This window comes from Myotis brandtii, unplaced genomic scaffold, assembly GCF_000412655.1.
Source record: "Myotis brandtii unplaced genomic scaffold, ASM41265v1 scaffold439, whole genome shotgun sequence".
In the NCBI taxonomy this organism is placed as follows: Eukaryota; Metazoa; Chordata; class Mammalia; order Chiroptera; family Vespertilionidae; genus Myotis; species Myotis brandtii.
The window spans coordinates 133,494-152,580 of record NW_005366783.1 but is presented as its reverse complement, the minus strand read 5'-3'; the positions used below and the strand labels follow the sequence as shown (position 1 = coordinate 152,580).

Here is a 19,087-nt window from a genome sequence, read left to right as displayed (position 1 = left end):
GGTGTATGGGGAAGTTTCTACCTTTCTGCCTTCCACAGTATCTGCTGGAATTTTCCAACAAGAAAACACCAGAGCAAGCTTTGCTCTAGCTACCACATGTCATGTGACATGACCTCTCTGAATTCATTTCAAATTATGAATGCAGCCAGCTATGTGGTTTGCTTATTCAGGTTCAAGAGATTCACAGCTGAATCTCTATTAAATTTGGCAGGATTCTAAAAACTCATGAAAGGCAACTGGAAAAACTCCATGTCCAATCCATCTGCTTAAACTGTTTACTTATAGGAACAGCATACAAATGTCTCATGTTTCTGATAATCCACAGAATGCTTCTGGGATGCTGTTACTATTCAAACTTAAAGGTAATGTTGATCATTACAGAGTAACGAGAAAAGTCAATGAAATGCATATCGTGCTCACTTGGACCAAATTTAAAACCATGGCAAGAACGAAAAAAAATGCTGTGCATGTACATGTACAAGAACGCTTAGAAACTCTTATCTGAAATAATTAAACATTTCTGCAAGAAAAGGACCTTTGGAGAAGACACCGTTTGATTTTTACTTAAATTTTTAAATGTATATTATTGTGAAATATAAACAGAAAAGTCAGAAAAAAATAGAAAAAATTTAAGTACTATTTAAAGAATAATAACTTGAACACTGCAATTGCCATCTGATGAAGAAAAAGACGGGAAGCACTCAGGAAGCCATCTCTGAGTCATCATTGTCCTGGTTTTCATGAGAAGTGCTTTTGTATCTTCTTTATAGTTTTATCGTTCTAAGACAATATGGCACTTTTGCCTGTTCCTAAAATTTACATAACTGGACCTATAACAGTATATATGTACGTCTGTGTTTTCTTATTTGTTCTGCTCACTTAACACTGTCAGATACATCCATGCTATTACCCACAGCAGTAGTTAATTCGTTTTTGGCTGAATAATATTCCATTATATGGACATACCATAATTCATATATTTGGCTGCTGGTGGATACTTGGGCTATTTTCCATATTTGGTCATTATAGACAAGGCTGCTGTTACACATTTGTGTACAAGTCTCCTGGTGTACACGTGCACTGGCTCCTCTAGACTGCAGCGGTCACCAACTGGTGGTCCGCAGACCACTGGTGGTCCGTGAGGTCCGAAAGGTTGGTGACCGCTGGTTTAAGGAAACCTTTGGAGCAGCAGTCGCCAACCGGTCACCTGCAACGTCAGCTGTAATAGGAAAGTGCTTTCTACCGTGGCAGCACCAACTTCCATGATCACAAACAGTGTGTGAGCGTTCCCACTGCTGTGGATCTAGCCAGTGCGCGGTGTCTCAGTCTGCAACTTCCATGATCACAAACAGTGTGTGAGCGTTCCCATTGCTGTGGATCTAGCAGCCAGTGCGTGGTGTCTCAGTCTTTAATTCCTGCCTCTCGGTAGGTGAAGCACAGTATCATACTGAGATTTTAATTTGAATTTTTTCTGATTATTAAACAGATTCTCTTTGCATTTATTTATTGGCTACTTGAATTTCTTTTGGAATACTTATTCTCTTGACCATTTTCGTACTGGATTGCTTTTCCCCCCCATTAAATTGTAGGAGTTCTTTCTATGCTCTGGATACCACTTTTTCCTGGGTTATAAATATAAAGACCTTCTCCCATCCTTTTTTTTTTGCCTTTTTATTATTTTCCTGGTATCTTTTGATGAATACAAATTTCTATTTTTTATGCAAATTTCTCAACACTTTCTTTTATGGTTAATGTCTTTTGTGTCCCTTTCTTGCCCAGACAAAACCTCAAAGTCAAGGTATTTTTCCATGTTATCTTTTTTTTAAATTAACTCAAAATGTATTAAAGATCTAACATAAGACCCTAACCGGTTTGGCTCAGTGGATAGAGTGTCGGCCTGCGGACTGAAGGGTCCCAGGTTTGATTCCGGTCAAGGGCATGTACCTTGGTTGCGGGCACTTCCCCAGTGGGGGGTGTGCAAGAGGCAGCTGATTGATGTTTCTCTCTCATCGATGTTTCTAACTCTCTATCTCTCTCCCTTCCTCTCTGTAAAAAATCAATAAAATATATTTTTTAAAAAAAGATCTAACATAAGAACTAAAACTATAAAACTCCTAGAAGAAAACACAGGGAGAAAGCTTCATGACATTGTACGTGGCAATGATTTCTTGGCTGTAACACCAAAAACACAAGCATAAAGACCAAAAATAGACAAATGAGACTACATCAAACTTAAAAACTTTTGTGCATCAAAGGTCTATGTTATCTTCTAAAGTTTTTCTCTTTTTACATTTAGGTCTACCAGGAATTAATTTTGTGTTTATGACATGGGGTAAGGTCAAGTTTCATTTTCTAGAAACAAGAATATTCAATCACAAAATAAACCACACTTTTCCCTAATGCTTTTCCCGCCTCCTTTCCCACATACACATAAACAAGTGCCTCACACGTGGTGCACGAAGCATACACATTTGGGTAGGACCACTTATGAATTCAATTCTGTTCCGTTCGTCTTTTTCTCCACCTTTGTATCTAAATTACTGCAGCTTTATAATAAGTTTGATGTCTGTTAGAGCAAATCCTCCCAGAGTATTCTTTCTAAACAGTGTCTTAGCATTACTGGTTCACTGAAATTCCATATTTTAATTTTAGAATCTCCATTTCAAATTCCACAAAATAAAATTTTAATTTCACCACGTAGAGGATTTTCATAGGGCTCTCATCCTCTGCCATTGGTGCGTGAAGCTGACTCTTCCTCACCGTGTTTTCTCGCAAGACTTTCAGAATCAAGAGTTTCCTGGCCAAGAAACAAAAGTAACATCGGCCCATCCCCAGCGGATTCAGATGAAAAGTGGTAATAAAATCAGGTACAGCTCCAAGAGGAGACACTGGAGAAGCAGCAGGCGGGGCTGATGAGGAACTGCACTCGAGATGCGCCCATGTTTGTGTATATCCGGTCGCCTGCATCTTACCGTATCACTGAAAAGATCACTGCCATCTGGACAGCTGGGAGTGTTTTATTGGGAGTTTACTGGAAAATGGCATTTCTCTCTGTTAATATTTTTCTGTACTAGTATTTTGGTTCAGTAATAAATATGTGACACTTTAAAAAAAAAGGAATTTTAATTGGGACTGCACTGAACTATAAATCAGTTGGGGAAGAAAAGAAGTATTTACTGTAGTGAGTTTTCCAACCCATGAGCACGGCAGTTTTACTTCTAGATACTAAATACTTTGACGTTATGAATACAATTGATTTTATTTACTATCCTTGTATCTAGTAACCTTGTTAAACTTACTTATTAGTTTTATGCTAGCTATACATTTTTTTTAGGTACAATTTTTCAGATTAAGGAAATTTCATTGGGTTCCTAGTTTCCTACTATGAACTGATTTGATACTGATCTTACTAAATGCTTTTGCTGCATTTTCGGAGATGACCATGTGCTTTCTTTTCTTCTTTGAAGATGATGTAAAAAAGCTGTGAGTGACTTTCCGATGTTAAGCCAATCTTAAATATCCTGAATAAACCCAACGCCGTTGGGATACATTCCTTTTATACACTGCATGACTTGGTTTGCAAAAACTTTGTTTAGAAATTCTGAATCCAAGTTTATGAGTTAGTCTGGCTTTTAATTTTATTTTCTCCAGTTTCAGTCTGCAGTTTCACTATTTTCTCTGCTTGGGTTTCATTGGGCTTCTTTAAACGGTGGGAAAGTTCATTAAACGGTGGGAAAGTTCTAAATGATAATCACTTCAAATACTTTCCTGCCCTATTATCTTCTTCTTACCCCTTCTGAACGATTTTACATAAACTAGGCCTTTTCACTATATATTAATGCCTCTTACAATCTTTTCTGAATTTTCCAACCTTCTTTTCTCCACGTTTCAGTCTGAATTCCTTCATTTTTATTTTTCAATTTTCTTTTACTTTTTTATTTTACTTATGGTAACACTGGTTTGCAACATTATGTAACTTTCAGGTAAACAACATTATAATCCAACAGTATATTACACTGCGCTCACCTCCAAAAGCCTAGTTTCCATCTGTTATTACATAATTGACTTTCTATACCCATTTTGGATTCCTTCTTATGGCCTCCCTTACAGCTCACTGTTTCTCTCTTCAGCGGTTTATTCTACTGTTGTCTCACATACTTTTTTTTTAAGTTTTGATTACAAAATGTTCAGTTTTCAGATTTCTGTTTTCTTTGAAATGTGCTATCATTTAAAAAAAACCACAATGAATACTTATATTCTTGAGCTTAGTAGGCAGAGTTCTGGAGACCTGTTGGTCAATTTTTATTGATTTTTTTATCCTTGATGTCTTGTCCCGTTACATGCCTAATTACCTTTCTCTGTCAAACACTGTATCTGAAAATGGTTTTGAGACTTAGGTTGATAGTCCCTTCCTCCAGAGCAGAGTTCCCATCTGCTTCTGCTACGCACCTGGAACATCAGGAACTCCAGGTCACTTCACTCTTCTCAGTGACTGGCCTTTCCCAGCCGCCTGGGGGATGTGAAGCCGAGCTGCAGGCTGTGCCGTGACGGGCATGTTCCTGTCTAACCCTCTCCTGGCACATTCCTATGACACAGGAACTCAAATCTTAGAGTTTTTGCGATAATCCCTAGACTCCAACCATTTCCCCCACCAGTGCCACAATAATGTTCTTATCCACCAATCGTACTCAACCCTGAAATGCCATCCTCGCAGCTCTTGGCCCAGTAATTCTGCACAGCCTAGTTAGCAATTCAGTTCTATCTTTATTTTGTCTAGCTTGATTAATGCGCATCAGTGTTCTGAATTACCTGCTCTGTTACTACTGGTAGGTCCGTAACGATAGTTATTTTAAGTTTATCTTTTATTTCCTTAAAAGATAAAAAAAAATATATAATTTTAGGCTCTGTGACTAATATTTACAAGGCCCTGCAGTTCCAATTTCTGCCTGCTCTTACTCATAATGAATTCTGTGCTTATTTTTTTGTTTGTTTTGTGTTTTATTGATTTCAGAGAGGGAGAGAGAGAGAAACATCAACGAGAGAGAATCACTGACCAGCTGCCTCCTGCATGCCCCCTACTGGGGATTGAGCACGCAACCTGGGCAAGTGCCCTGACTTGGAATCGAACTGTGACCTCTTGGTTCATAGATTGATGTTCAACCACCAAGTCACACCGTGTAAAATGATTTGAGAAGAGCCCTAGCTGGTTTGGCTCAGTGAACAGAGTGTCAGCCTGTGGACCGAAGGGTCCCAGGTTTGATTTTGGTCAAGGGCATGTACCTCGGTTACAGGCTCCTCCCTGACCCAGGCCCTGGTCAGTGTGTGTGCAGGAGGCAACCAATTGATGTGTTTCTCTCACATCGATGTTTCTGTCCTTCCCTCTCTCTTCCACTCTCCCTAAAGTCAATGGAAAATTATCCTTGGGTGAGGATTAAAAAAAAAATGATTTGAGAAGTTATCTGAGGCCTAGAATAAAGGTGTTTTCTTCCAATGGGGACTTGAATATGCTTGTCAGGTTCCTAGGGACATCACTGCTCAGTCAGGCAGTACTTTATTTTTATTTTTTTAATTAAATCTTTATTGTTCAGATTATTACAGGTGTTCCTCTCCCCCCCCACCATAGCTCTCCTCCACCCAGTTCCCACCCCACCCTCTGCCCTTACCCCTCCCACTGTCCTCATCCATAGGTGTACCAATTTTTGTCCAGTCTCTTCCTGAACCCCCACACCCCTTTCCCCCCAAGAATTGTCAATCCACTCCCTTTCCATGCCCCTGGTTCTATTATCTTCACCAGTTTACTCTGTTCATCAGATTTTTTATTCACTTGATTTTTAGGTTCACTTGTTGATAGATATGTATTTGCTGTTCATAATTTTTATCTTTACCTTTTTCTTCTTCCTCTTCTTAAAGAATACCTTTCAGCATTTCATATAATGCTGGTTTGGTGGTGATGAACTCCTTTAGCTTTTTCTTATCTGTGAAGCTCTTTATCTGACCTTCAATTCTGAATGATAGCTTTGCTGGATAAAGTAATCTTGGTTGTAGGTTCTTGCTATTCATCACTTTGAATATTTCTTGCCACTCCCTTCTGGCCTGCAAAGTTTCTGTTGAGAAATCAGCTGACAGTCGTATGGGTACTCCCTTATAGGTAACTGACTTTTTTTCTCTTGCTGCTTTTAAGATTCTCTCTTTGTCTTTTGCTCTTGGCATTTTAATTATGATGTGTCTTGGTGTGGTCCTCTTTGGATTCCTTTTGTTTGGGGTTCTCTGCACTTCCTGGACTTGGAAGTCTATTTCTTTCACCAGGTAGGGGAAGTTTTCTGTCATTATTTCTTCAAATAGGTTTTCAATATCTTGCCCTCTCTCTTTTGCTTTTCTGGTTGGGTGTTTTTTGCTTCTTCGTATTTCAAATCTTTGACCTGATTCTTGCGATCATCTGGTCTGCTGTTGGGAGTCTGTATAATATTCTTTATTTCAGTCCGTGTATGCTTAATTTCTAGTTGGTCCTTTATCACAACATCGAGGGTCTCACTAGATTTCTTAAGGATCTCAATACATTTATCGGCGGTTTCCATAAAATTCTTGAAAAATCTTAGAACCGTGGTTTTGAACTCTATATCCAGTCGTTTGCTGTCCTCCATTTCTGTCATTTGTGACCTGTTTCTTTGTCTTCGCATTTTGTCTGCTTCCCTGTGTTGGTAGAGTGGCTTTGTGTGCTAGGTGTCCTACAGGGCCCAGTGGCTCAGCCTCCCCAATTACCTGAGGTGGACACTCTTGGTGCACCCCCTTGTGGGCTTTGTGCACAGTCTTGTTGTAGTTAAGTGTCAGGCAGTACTTTAAACTCAATGCAGCATCTGAAATAATTCAGCGATATGAACCCGGGCAAACCTAACCTGGGGTGAGTTATGGGCCTCACTCTGCGATGCCAAGCGTGTCCGTGGGTAAGTCGGGAGAAGGCTCTGGTGTCCTCTTTGTGAAAGGAAAACCTCCTGTTAGATTTCATCTCGTGGGCATTACTGCTGTCCCCTCACTCATGAGGCCTACAAGTCATAACTCACATTTGCCAAACGCTCTTAGGGAATGCAGTTATAAGCACAATTTTCACAATTCTTGCTTTTTCTTTTTTTTAATATATTTTATTGATTTTTTACAGAGAGTAAGGGAAAGGGATAGAGAGTTAGAAACATCAATGAGAGAGAAACATCCATCAGCTGCCTCCTGCACACCCCCTACTGGGTATGTGCCTGCAACCAAGGTACATGCCCTTGACCGGAATCGAACCCGGGACCCTTCAGTCCGCAGGCCGATGCTCTATCCACTGAGCAAACCAGTCAGGGCTCTTGCTTTTTCTTTAACCTGGTAATTATTTAATTTCTTCTTAGCTCTTTGATGCTTTTAAGAAAATTAATTTTTTGCAGCATTTTTAGATGTTTTTGTTTGTAGAGTTGGTGCAAAGCCTACACCACCATATTTCTTACAGAAGTGGCTGAAGTTTGCTAAAAGTTGTAACAAACACAACAGTTTACAAACTTTTTATTTCTGAACAGAACCACAGAACTCAAAGGGCCGGAAGGAACCTAGGCTTCCTCAGTGTTCTGATCTCTTCTACTACACGAGTGTTTCTGCGCATCACCAGTTTAACCACTTGCTCTAAGGCAGTTCTCAGAACTTCCTGAAAGTTACCCCAGGAAAACTGCATCCAGCAACAAGAGGAGGCATCGGGTGCTGAGGTCTAAGTGAAGAGGTAAAGCCCTCACGCTGCCCACACCCCACTGGTCACTGCCAGGTGCCTTCAAATCCTTCACTGGGTACTGGGCTCTGGCTCTAATGATTCTGGAACTCCAGGCAGTTTTCCAAACAAAAGAAGTGGTTATTTACAGCCCTAAACTGAAATCATAAATGTCATTTGCTAAATTTCACAGAAATGTCAGTATAACTCTCCCAACAAAATCCCACATACAGTGAGTCTGCCTGGGCCAGGTAAAAAGGGTTTTAGTTATAAAATAAGAAAGGGCCTGGCTGTGGGTTCGTTCAGACCGCCTGGTGGTCCTGCAATATATACTCTGAGGACAGCTTTGCAGCAACGTTTCTGATACAGACCATTTAGACTGGGAGCCAGACTACATTTTTCTCCCCAAAATTATAAGGAATCAGCAGTATTCCTGTAAATTGCCCCTTTGTGAATGAAATAACTTTACTTAGATTTTCATCATGAATACCCTCCTTATAAAGATTATTTTACTTTTTCCTCAAAAATTCTGTGATTACTTTAATCTAAAACAATATTCACGAGATAAGGTGTACACAGTGGTATTTTCAAGCAATTGCCCTTAGTCCAAAGTGTAAGTGCCCTTTATAAAACCCTTTATAGTTATTTTACGATAACTATGGGGATTTTTCCAAGGCACAGCAAACCTCCAACACCACGCCTGACATCGACCTGGTCCTGAACCCTGTCCCTCAGCGTGGAGTCTGTGGTCCTGCCCGTGCCACGGCCAACACGCTGTCTCCGCTCCACACAGGACCATTGTCTGCGGCCAAACGCAGCTGAGCACCACCTTGTAAGTAACTGGTCATAATTCCACCCCCGGGCAACGTCTTGACCAGCCCAGCCGCAGTGTCACCTGGGAACTTGCTAGAAATACAAAATCTTGGAACCCACCCCATAACCACTGAACCAGAGAGCCAAGGGCAGCCCAGCAACCTGTGTTTTAACTAGTCCTCTAGGCGATTCTGACACAGACTAGAGTCTGGGCTCCTGCTCCAGAGACATTCTCATGTATTTGCTCTGACACAGGAATGTGCAAGCAGCACTGTCTCTCTCTCTCTCTCTCTCTCTCTCTCTCTCTCTCACACACACACACACACACACACACACACACACCCAATTCCTGAAAACAAATGTTTATGCCAAGAGAATGGATTAAAAAACTGTAGTATTAACACAATGAAGTATTCACTGTATAACAGAGAAAATAAGTGAAAAACATCTATACTTATAAGCTTAAAAAAACTTAGAACCATAATTGTGAATGTTATAATCCACAAAGGTCTAGAGTATATTTTATAAAGGTCAAATACAAGCAAGACTAAGTAATATATTATTTAACAATACATTTATGTGATAAAGCAATAAACCTATTTTTAAAAAACAAAGAAAAACCACCCCTTTAATTCTATGCAGTGTTTGCCCGGAGGGAGCCGAAGTAGGTGGGTGAGGCAGGATCACACCAGGAATAGTCCACTTCTTACATTGGGGTGGTGAGTTCACAGTTGCTGGTTGCACTTAAGTTACTTTTATCACTACAGTCTTTTTAAAGTATAAAATGTTATATAATAAAGTTTAAACCCAGAAAATAAGAAAAAAATATATGGCCGTTACTTTAAATTAGGAAAATTAGAAACCACCTAAGATATAAATTGTGTAAACTGTGACACATTTTTTTGGTTAAAAAAATGTTAAAGACATGAGAAATTATTCATGATAAAATTTGACATAAAAATTTTTAAAAACATGTATAGTAAAAAGGATTAGAAAAAAATATAATGAAATGTCAACAGTGGGCATTACAGGGAGTTTTATTTCTTTGTACATTTTATAGTGAATACTAAAGACTTGTAAAATTATTAAGGACTAGAGGCCCGTTGTAGGAAGAGATTCGTGTAATAGGCCTTCCCTTCCCCTGGCTGCTGGCACTGGTTTTCCTCCGGCCCCCAGGACCCAGGCCTTCGCTCCGGCCGGAGCCTTCAGTCTTCGCTCCACGGCTTCGAGCCTACGTATGCAAATTAACCGCCATCTTTGTTGGGTTAATTTGCATACTCTCCTGATTGGCTGGTGAGCATAGCGGAGGGATGGTCAATTTACATGTTTGTCTACTATCAGGTAAGATATTTTCAACTGTCACTGAAACATTTAATGATTGTAAGTCATTAAAGAAAACAGCCAAATCTGCTGGTAGAGGAAAATTGGTGTTTTGTGAAAATCTATGATCTATGTATGAGCTTTATGACTCAAAGCTGTATATTTTCTCCTATAAAACTGTATATCTTTATTGATATGATTCCATTTAAAATAATTTCATTTTATTTATGTGGAGAAAAATATGACTGAGGAAACCATGACCTAAGGAACATTTTTTGTTATTGAGGACTTCAATTAAAACAACTGAAAAAAGGTCAACTTAATTAAGAACAAAAGAAAATCATCCATCAATGGAAGGCTGACTGGATTTTGGAAACAACAGAAACGCACACGCCAGCCTCTGCCCGTCGCCTTAGAGAGAAAGACCCACAGAGACAGGGGCCGAGGCCAGAGGCTGGTTCCTACCTCCTTCTCCAGGATCCTCGCGATCTCTCCCAGGGTCCGATCCAACGCGGAAACCTTATTGTTTGCCCACGACCCACTGTCTTGGACTTGCAGCTGTTTTAGAAGGTCTTTGGCCAGTCGCTGAAGCCTTCAACACAAAATGAAAGGGAAGGAATGAGTGAAAGGGAATGGCGCCATTCATGAGCGAGACCACAAAATCTCATTTTTCTAAGCTTTTTGAAACAAAAGTTACTCCCATTATTGTATTAGAAACTGCTCCCAAGAGCACCTGGGGGAGAAATACAAGCAACCACCTCCAAGGCTGGTGCAGATTCCTGGTCACCAACAACCATCCAGTCCTCACGCACAGCAGAAGCGGACGGCACTGTCTGTGCACAGGGCTGGGGAGAGCAGTTGTGGCTGTCACCACCGTGAACAGAACTGGAGATGCCGAGAGGTGAGTACAATGGCAGAGAACCTGAGTGTAACAACCTGAGCAGTTTTTTTGTTGCTGTTGTTAATCCTCACCCAAGGGTATTGTTCCCATTGCTTTTTAGAGAAAGTGGGGGGCGGGGGGGGGAGAGAAAACAGTGATGTGAAAAAGACACATTGACTGGTTGCCTCCTGCACACGCCCCAACTGGGGGCAGGGAGTGACCCCAATGAGACACTTTGGTGCACAGGCTGTCGCTCCAACCGCTGACCAACACCGGCCAGGTCAGTTTTTCATATTTTGATTTAAATCTTTAAGCTGGCTTGGACATTATGTTATTAGCATTGTAAACTCTCAACGTCAAACTCCCCATGGTCCAATTTACAAGCAATTTGGGATTCCCTGCCGACTGCTAATGTCATTTACTTAGAAAATCAAGCTATTACCTGCATTTCACCAGGAAATACTACATATTACCTAGATTCTGGGGTTCTTTAGTAAGGGGGCTGCTATCATATTTCTTGTGGCCCCTACTTCTTCTGTTTCTCTGTGAGCAATCTTTTCCTTTCCACTCACTTGCTTCAGCACCTCACCAGCTGACACTCACTAACCAGTGATGGCGAACCTATGACACGCGTGTCAGAGGTGACACGCAAACTCATTTTTTTGGTTGACTTTTCTTTGTTAAATGGCATTTCAATATATAAAATAAATATCAAAAATATAAGCCTTTGTTTTACTATGGTTGCAAATATCAAAAAATTTCTACATGTGACATGGCACCAGAGTGAAGTTAGGGTTTTTCAAAATGCTGACACGCTGAGCTCAAAAGGTTCGCCATCACTGCACTAGACCCTCGCCCCGTCTCTCCAGTGTCCTCGCTCAGACCCTGTTGCTGACCTTCACCTTTATCTGTGATGGATTCCAGAGGCCGTCGTTATGACCACGTTCTTGTAAACAGGCCACCTTCCCCTCTGTTTTGTTGTTACTCCTAGTACCACCCCCGCAGTGACCATCACTGTTCAGCTCTCACTGGGGGCGAGGCTCCATGTCAGTGCCCTGCACCCATTAACCTTTTCAGCTGGATTGATAAGTATCTGCCAGGCTTTTCCACTCCATGCAACAGGCTGGTCTGACTATGATCGGGATCCAACCCAATCTGTCAGGCTGTCCCTGCCCATTCTCCACAAAGACTTGCTTCACACATTCCCCAATCCCTTCAAAACCCCCTTTCTTTCTCCCTCTTGCTTTCGTAAGATCTTACATTTCACAGAGCAATGGAAGCTATTGTAATGAACAAGAAAATCCTCACTTTCCCCCACAAATCCTCAAGCCTCTCTGCACGTTACCCACACGCGCCTGTTACAGTTGAGGGGACTGACCCTCCCGTGTGGGCTGATGCACCACAGTCCACGCTCCGCGCTCTTCCGGGATCTGTACCCTCTCTTCTTCCTGCTTCAGTGTCTCTGCAAATGCTCCCACCGCATCATCATCTGGAAAAGTCCTCCTGATCCCTTATCAGCGTCAGCATTCTCCTGAGTTGACCAGCCCTGGCCACTCGTCACACATCTCTCCCTCCAAGAGCCTCACAACAAAGCCTCCTGCGAGGAGGGGAAGCTCCACATCGGGACGTCCCACATGGCGGCTGCTGAGCCAGGAAGTGGTCAGTGTGACCGAGGAAGGGAAGTGTAAGCCGCACTAGTTTTAATGTTGAAATATAAACAGCACACGTGGCTGGAGGCCATCATGCTGGACGGTGCAGAAGGCAGGAGGGACTCCAGGAGAGGGTCCTGCCTCCTGCTCGCGGCACAGCCACCGCCCAACACGCTGCCTCCGCACACGTGCCCCCGGCACACCGCCAGTGAACGGCTGAGAGAGGGTCTTCTTACATTCTTAACCCTGTCCACAACCTCAGAGGTTCCACAGCACTTTCATGTACAAAATCTTATTTAATCCTCTGAGAACACTGTCCCTTAGTATTATCCCCAGGGGTCCTCAAACTTTTTAAACAGGGGGCCAGTTCACTGTCCCTCAGACCGTTGGAGGGCCGGACTATAGTTTAAAAAAAAAAAACTATGAACAAATTCCTATGCACACTGCACATATCTTATTTTGAAGTAAAAAAAACAAAACGGGAGCAAATACAATATTTGTATTTGCATGTGGCCTGCGGGCCGTAGTTTGAGGACCCCTGATTATCCCTGTTTGAAAAATGAAGAAACTAAGGCTCAAGCAAATCAGGTGACTTCCCAAGATGTCATAACTGGCAGAGGTGTTACTGGGACAGAAATCTGGGCATGCGATCTTTAAATCCCAGGCTTTATCTCTATACCATATCAGTTAATTCAAGAAAGGACATTTATTCTCAAACTAATAATAGGCTAGAATACAATTTCATCTATAGCTGCATTTATGTAAAAATTTCTCCAAAAAGGCAACAGCAAATGCAGCTAAAAAAAGACACTGGTGAATTCCAGTTTAAACCTCAGCTACCCATGTGAGGTTGCTGTGATGTGTGAAACAATGAACACAACTCCAAAGTCAAAATACCTGTGCTTGAAACCTGGCTCCAGCACAGACCACAGGTGTCAGCCCGGGAGGTCATGGAACTCTCCGAAGCTCACTTTCTTCATCTTGAAAGTGGAGGAAATGTACACATATTTCCTCTCCAAGCTTTTGAAGATCACAGGTAAATAACGCAACATAGCGAACATCATTCACTACAGTGGACATTCAATAAATGTTCAACTATTATTACTATTCATTGACAGAAAGTTCTCAATCTAACAAAAGGAAAAAAACCCCAGTAAGAGCAACATTTTTTCCCCCTCTAACAGTTAGAGTCTAACTGAATTGGGCCAGAGTCCCATCCGATTAAAGTTACTGACCTTATCATGTGGAAGAATATTGGCAGCGAACTTTACTGTGTGATAGATAAGTAGCCACTTCAGCTCTTGGCTGAACAAAGACTGCACAGCATGTAACTAAATATCCAGCCCAGCAATGAATGCACAGGAACCTAGCAGTACTCTCACCAGGAATGCGCACATTCCACTGAAAACCAGAGTTACTTGGGGAGGACAGGACCATTGTAATTCACAGAATACAAGAGGCTTGTATTTCACCCCGAGGTAAATCAAATCCGGGATTCATGTGAGCCTACCCTTCAAGGAAGAGCGCCAAATCCAGGGGACGCTTGGGTAACATGAGCCAGCCCTCTGCTCCACTGCTGCCTCCACAAAAGCACCACAAGTAAAACTGCCCATCTCGAGAGCAAATGCCTCAGATTTTGATTCATGCTATAAATAATCACAGGACGTCACAGCACGAAGCTATATTTTCCTTACAGGGCAAAAATAGGAGCCGTTAGAGGGTGCCGTTTTTAACACAGAACATGTTATTCGGATTACTTCTGGCAGATAATTTTTCTAGCATGAAAGAGAGTGGAGGCTTTGTAACTCCTGGGCTAAAATATGAGAAGTGTCTCTCAGGTAAATGATTTTGTGGAGAATGTTGTACAGTCAGATATTTTCTTCTCAAACTTGAACAAATTCCAACAATAATTCTAAGTTCAAATCTGTCACTGGTGAATGTGAGATGTAAGAGTATCTCTGGAAGGAACCCTACATTTTATCACAGTGAAATTTGGGGGAGTTTGTTGGGATCACTGGGAAGATCTGCACAAGTGTAAGAAGAGACTGGGTCCCCTCTGGTGTGTGGACAGAAAGACAAACACTTTATCTTTTCTTATTTTCACCTCCTCTATTTGAAAGGTACATGGTTTAAATTTAGGGCTATTGGTTACCCTTCTATTTCTTTTAAAATATATTTTATTGATTTTTTACAGAGAGGAAGGGAGAGGGATAGAGAGTTAGAAACATCGATGAGAGAGAAACATTGATCAGCTGCCTCCTGCACGTCCCCTACTGGGGATGTGCCCGCAACCAAGGTACGTGCCCTTGACCGGAATCGAACCTGGGACCCTTCAGTCCGCAGGCCGACGCTCTATCCACTGAGCCAAACCGGTTAGGGCTACACTTCTATTTTTAAACAATATGCTTAACCTTTATTTTTAAATATAAGAGCTCAAAAAATCCCTACGTAATCCATCAGTGACTAGATGTTTAAAATCATGAAGCGGAATGAGAAGGCCGAGGGAGTGATTCTCTATTAGGAACAGCCATGCTGGAGGTCAAGAGGAGGAACGAGAACCAGGCAAAAGGTCAGCAGAAAGCAGCCTGTCAAGTGAGAGGACAACCCAGAGCAGCCGGGCGGCCTGTTGTCACACAAAAGCCCCTGAACTGTGACCTGCTGGACTGACATGCAGCTCCCTGCACGGGGCTGTGGACTTGGCCAAATGACTTGCTCTGGCCATGGGGCTTGAGGGGCGTGATATCCCCTGTGGATACTGATGCTGCAATCCTCACCAGAGCGAGCCAAACCACCTCAAGAGCGTCCTGAAGGGATTCTGCACATGCCCGAGTGGCCTCCCACTCTCCAGGGCCGAGCCAGACTTCCACACAGGCTGTCACGGGAGCAAGGAGAGGGAGCTGCAGCAGAGGCCTCTGCTGTTCTGAGGCCACGGCTCAGAGTGGCTTCTGCCGAGGTCTGTGGGTCAAGCTGGTCGAAAGGCGAGAGCACATTTAAGAGGAAGGGAAACGAGTCCACCCCTTGATGGAGAAGCGGACATGTTACAGACACACACCCGCAGAACCGCTCAGCTTCCTCTGGACATCTCTGCAAACACTACACCACGGTCCTCAAATTATTAATTGTCCTCAAATTCTTGGCTCTATTTCTAGATTCTTTTTAAAAATCTCTTCCCATCAATATGTATTATTATTTATGTGCCAATGAAAAGCTGTTTTAGCTTGGTCCTACTTCATTCTCCTTCAAAAAAATTTTTTTGTAGAAATTCTCATTTATTTTCCCATATGTTCTTTTTCCAAAAAATTTATCTTTATTGTAAAAAACATTACATATGTCCCCCTTTTACCCCCTCAACCCACCCTTGCCCCCTCAGGCCATCACATGGATTCTACCTCTATTTTTAAAAGGCTGTTATGTAATTGGAATCACACTCCATATGTAGGAAAATTTATAGAGAATTTACCACACTGTGACTTCCATCCAAGAGTGTAATTCGTCTTTCCATTTACACAAGTCTTCTTTTATACCCCTGATAGCATGTTAAAGTTTTATTTTTATACAGGCTTCATACATTTCTTGAGTATATTCTTAAATAGCTTATTTTTATATTGCTATTGTAAATGATGTTTATGTTCTCCAACTGGTTATCAGAAAGAAAGCCACTAATTTTCATGCCCTGGATATGTTGTTGCATAACTTCTGGCAAGTGACTGACCCCCTTAAGGCTTAGTTTCCCTGAAGAAAAGCACCGAGTTGTGAGGAATAAATGAGTCCTCACATGTAGAGCCTGGCGTAAGGTAAGCGCCCAGTAAACGTTACCTACTATTAATATTATCACGTTCATTTGGTAATCAGCCATTTTACTGACTGGATTCTGTTGTTCTACTGGTTCTTCACTTGATCTCGGGGGCTTTTTAGCTCTACAGGATCCTCATAATCTTGGTAATTTTGTTCTCCTCTGTGAAAGGTTGTATTTCCTTTTAGAATGGCAATGGCTAATAGTTCCGAAAAATAATAAAAAAAATTATCTGGTGGGTGTCTTATTTCTGAAAGGCGGTAATATTTCTATTCTGAATGTAAGCGTTGCTACATCAAAATGCTACAGCATATCTATCAACTATGTAATTAGAGATAGTGCACAATTTGTGCACTTAAGTGTTTCCTGACCCTTTTCACCATTAAAAACGTCATCTTTGTATGTAACTATTTGGCACAATTGGCATGTTTCACTGCGCACCATGAAGCCTCCAGTGCGTGTCCTAAGCCCCAGATTCACACACCTTTCCTAAGACCACCGCAACCTGCGGCCCATCATCAAGGAGAGACCCTTCCGCCCGGCACCTCTGTGGGCCGCAAATCAGAGAACAGCTGTTGCGTCGTCACACTCACACCGTACGGGAGTCTAAATCCTCCTCTGTCCAAGCGACCGTCACCAGACTCCTGAAAGAGATCCCCACGGCAGGAACCAGCAGTCGTGCCAGAACTACTCTGTCAGAACAAGGGACGTTTAGGACGACGTGGTTCTTGGCTGAGGGCCTGCCCTGTGCACTGAGGACTGTTTAGCAGCACCCGGGCCTCCACACACGTGGTGGCAAAGCACCATCGACCGAGCTGTGATTTCCAAGAAGTTACCCCATATCCCAGACGGAGACCAAGGTCCCCTGGGAAATCGCCCCCAGCTGGACACCACTGTGTTAGGAGAGTGAAGTTCTAGGCACCAGACACAAAGCCCATGCTCACAGGCACACGATGGCTCAGATAAGCTTTGTTGCAGGCAGAGACTAAAGAAATGGAGAACTAAAATGTCGGATAAAATACTCACTTTGCTTTATAAGGTGAGTCAGAGCCAGAATTTTTTGTTTCCATTAAACTTTCATATTCCTTGGCCCTGAAAAGACAAAAGTGTAATCACTGTTATTTTGCTGCTAATTTTTATAACAAACAAAAACCTTGGCTGTGTTTTTCCTCTTCCAAAACTAGGGACATTACTACATTAACTTTAACACTTTGATTTCTGAAACTGCTTCTTTAAAATACTATAAATGCTGTCAAAAAAGACCTGAAAATACATTTTTCTTTATGGATAGAAAGCAGATTCATAAAAACACTACTGAATTTAAAGATGCTAAAATCATGATTAACTTTGAAACCATATTAAGTTTCTATGAAGTAGTTGAGTTGGCTGAGTATCTATGAACTCAAAGGCATATAATATGCAGTATTAAATATAGATAAAGAAGGGTAATTTCACTTTAGAAATAATTTCAAAGCCGGTAGAAACAATTTGACCAGACACTCAAGGCTCTGCTGTGTTTTGCTTGTGCTTTTTATACGGACTAAATGCCAACTGTCTGCAAACAGCCACCGTCTCACTCGGCTCCACTTGCCTGAACCAGGTAGCCGACAGCCGCCCACAGCCAGCCGTCTCACACAGGTGTCACTGCAGCGATCCACTAATGTTGCTTAATCTGTCGGTTTCTCTTTGGGGAGGAAAAAGCTACTTTAAATTTTAACTGCTCACCCAAAGGGTCCTCCCTTCAAAGAATTAGTGCAACAACTTATGAAAGAATTAGCCACAATGTATACCAACCCAGACAGCAATGGCAGGTGGAAAACTAAACTCTGCTTCATAAAAATGTGAAAGACACAAATTATAACAGGCCTAATAGGGAAAAAGCAAACTAGCACAGGTGATAGCTGGGAACTGAATAACTAAATCAGAATTAAATATTAAATTATGTATAATTTAAACCTTCATATGCTCAATGCTATCGGCCAAAATATTAAGACATATCAAAATGGGAAAATAACCACTTGGTAGCTGCAAGTAATTATGACCTCGGATGAAAGGTGGAAAAAGTAACTGTGAGGCAGGGTGAATCTGTGCCAGGCACTGTGCCGGGAGCTGTGTACGAACTGTTTCATACGGTCTGGAAACTCGACATGGTTTCATTTCCATCTAACAAAGAAGAAACTGCGGCTTTGGAAGATGTCTGTGATATCAAAGCACACACTTATCTGGGGCTTGAAGTGCAGGCAGCGAGAAGGTAAGAGCTAGCGTGGACACCCGTGGGAAGAGGACACCTGAGGTTTTGAGCAAAGAAAACGACATGATCTGACTCACATTTGACCAGCCCGCTCTGGCTGGAGTGTTTACAACAGACTGAGGGGCACGGGCGGAAGCAGGGAGAGCAGCAGAGCAACACCCCAGGCGAGAGAGGGAGCCTGGTGCAGGGCCAGCAGTGACGTTTGATACTTAGACTCTGAGTATATTTTAAAGCAAACCTAACATTATTTGCAGTTGGATTAGATGTGAAGTTAGTGGTAGAAAGAGAAGGGGCTGTGTTGGGGAGGGAAGAGCAGGGCCTTGCTTGGGACATACCAACTTGGAATAACACTGGAGACATAAACTTGGTAAGTGGAGGCTGTTTACAGCCACAGGACTGGGTTAGCTCGAATGTGCACACAGGGAGGGAAAAAGAAGTCCAAAGGGCCCATGGCCTCCGAGAGTCAGGAGGTTGGCAGGCTCTTTGCATAAACTAGAAATGAAGGACTATCATCCCCTGAAGTTTACTGCGGAACTACTTTTAGAAACTTGGAGGGACCTCAAAAAACACAATAAAAAAAACCTCTTCTGCCCTTTGCTTCAATGACCACTCTGAAGCTTTCATGATTCTGTAAAAGGAAATGGAGCCTTTC

General features: G+C 42.1%; 1 protein-coding gene across 1 annotated transcript in view; it reads right to left on the bottom strand.

Annotated features, from left to right (window-relative positions):
• The window catches only part of SCAPER (S-phase cyclin A-associated protein in the ER), a 160,426-nt gene that overhangs the window by 69,394 nt on the left and 71,945 nt on the right, over positions 1 to 19,087 (bottom strand). The window contains exons 20-21 of the mRNA XM_014546250.1: positions 17,211 to 17,276; positions 10,328 to 10,454 (exon numbers count right to left, since the gene is read on the bottom strand). Of these exons, the coding sequence (XP_014401736.1) occupies positions 10,328 to 10,454; positions 17,211 to 17,276 (193 nt within the window). The remainder of the gene's footprint in view (positions 1 to 10,327; positions 10,455 to 17,210; positions 17,277 to 19,087) is intronic.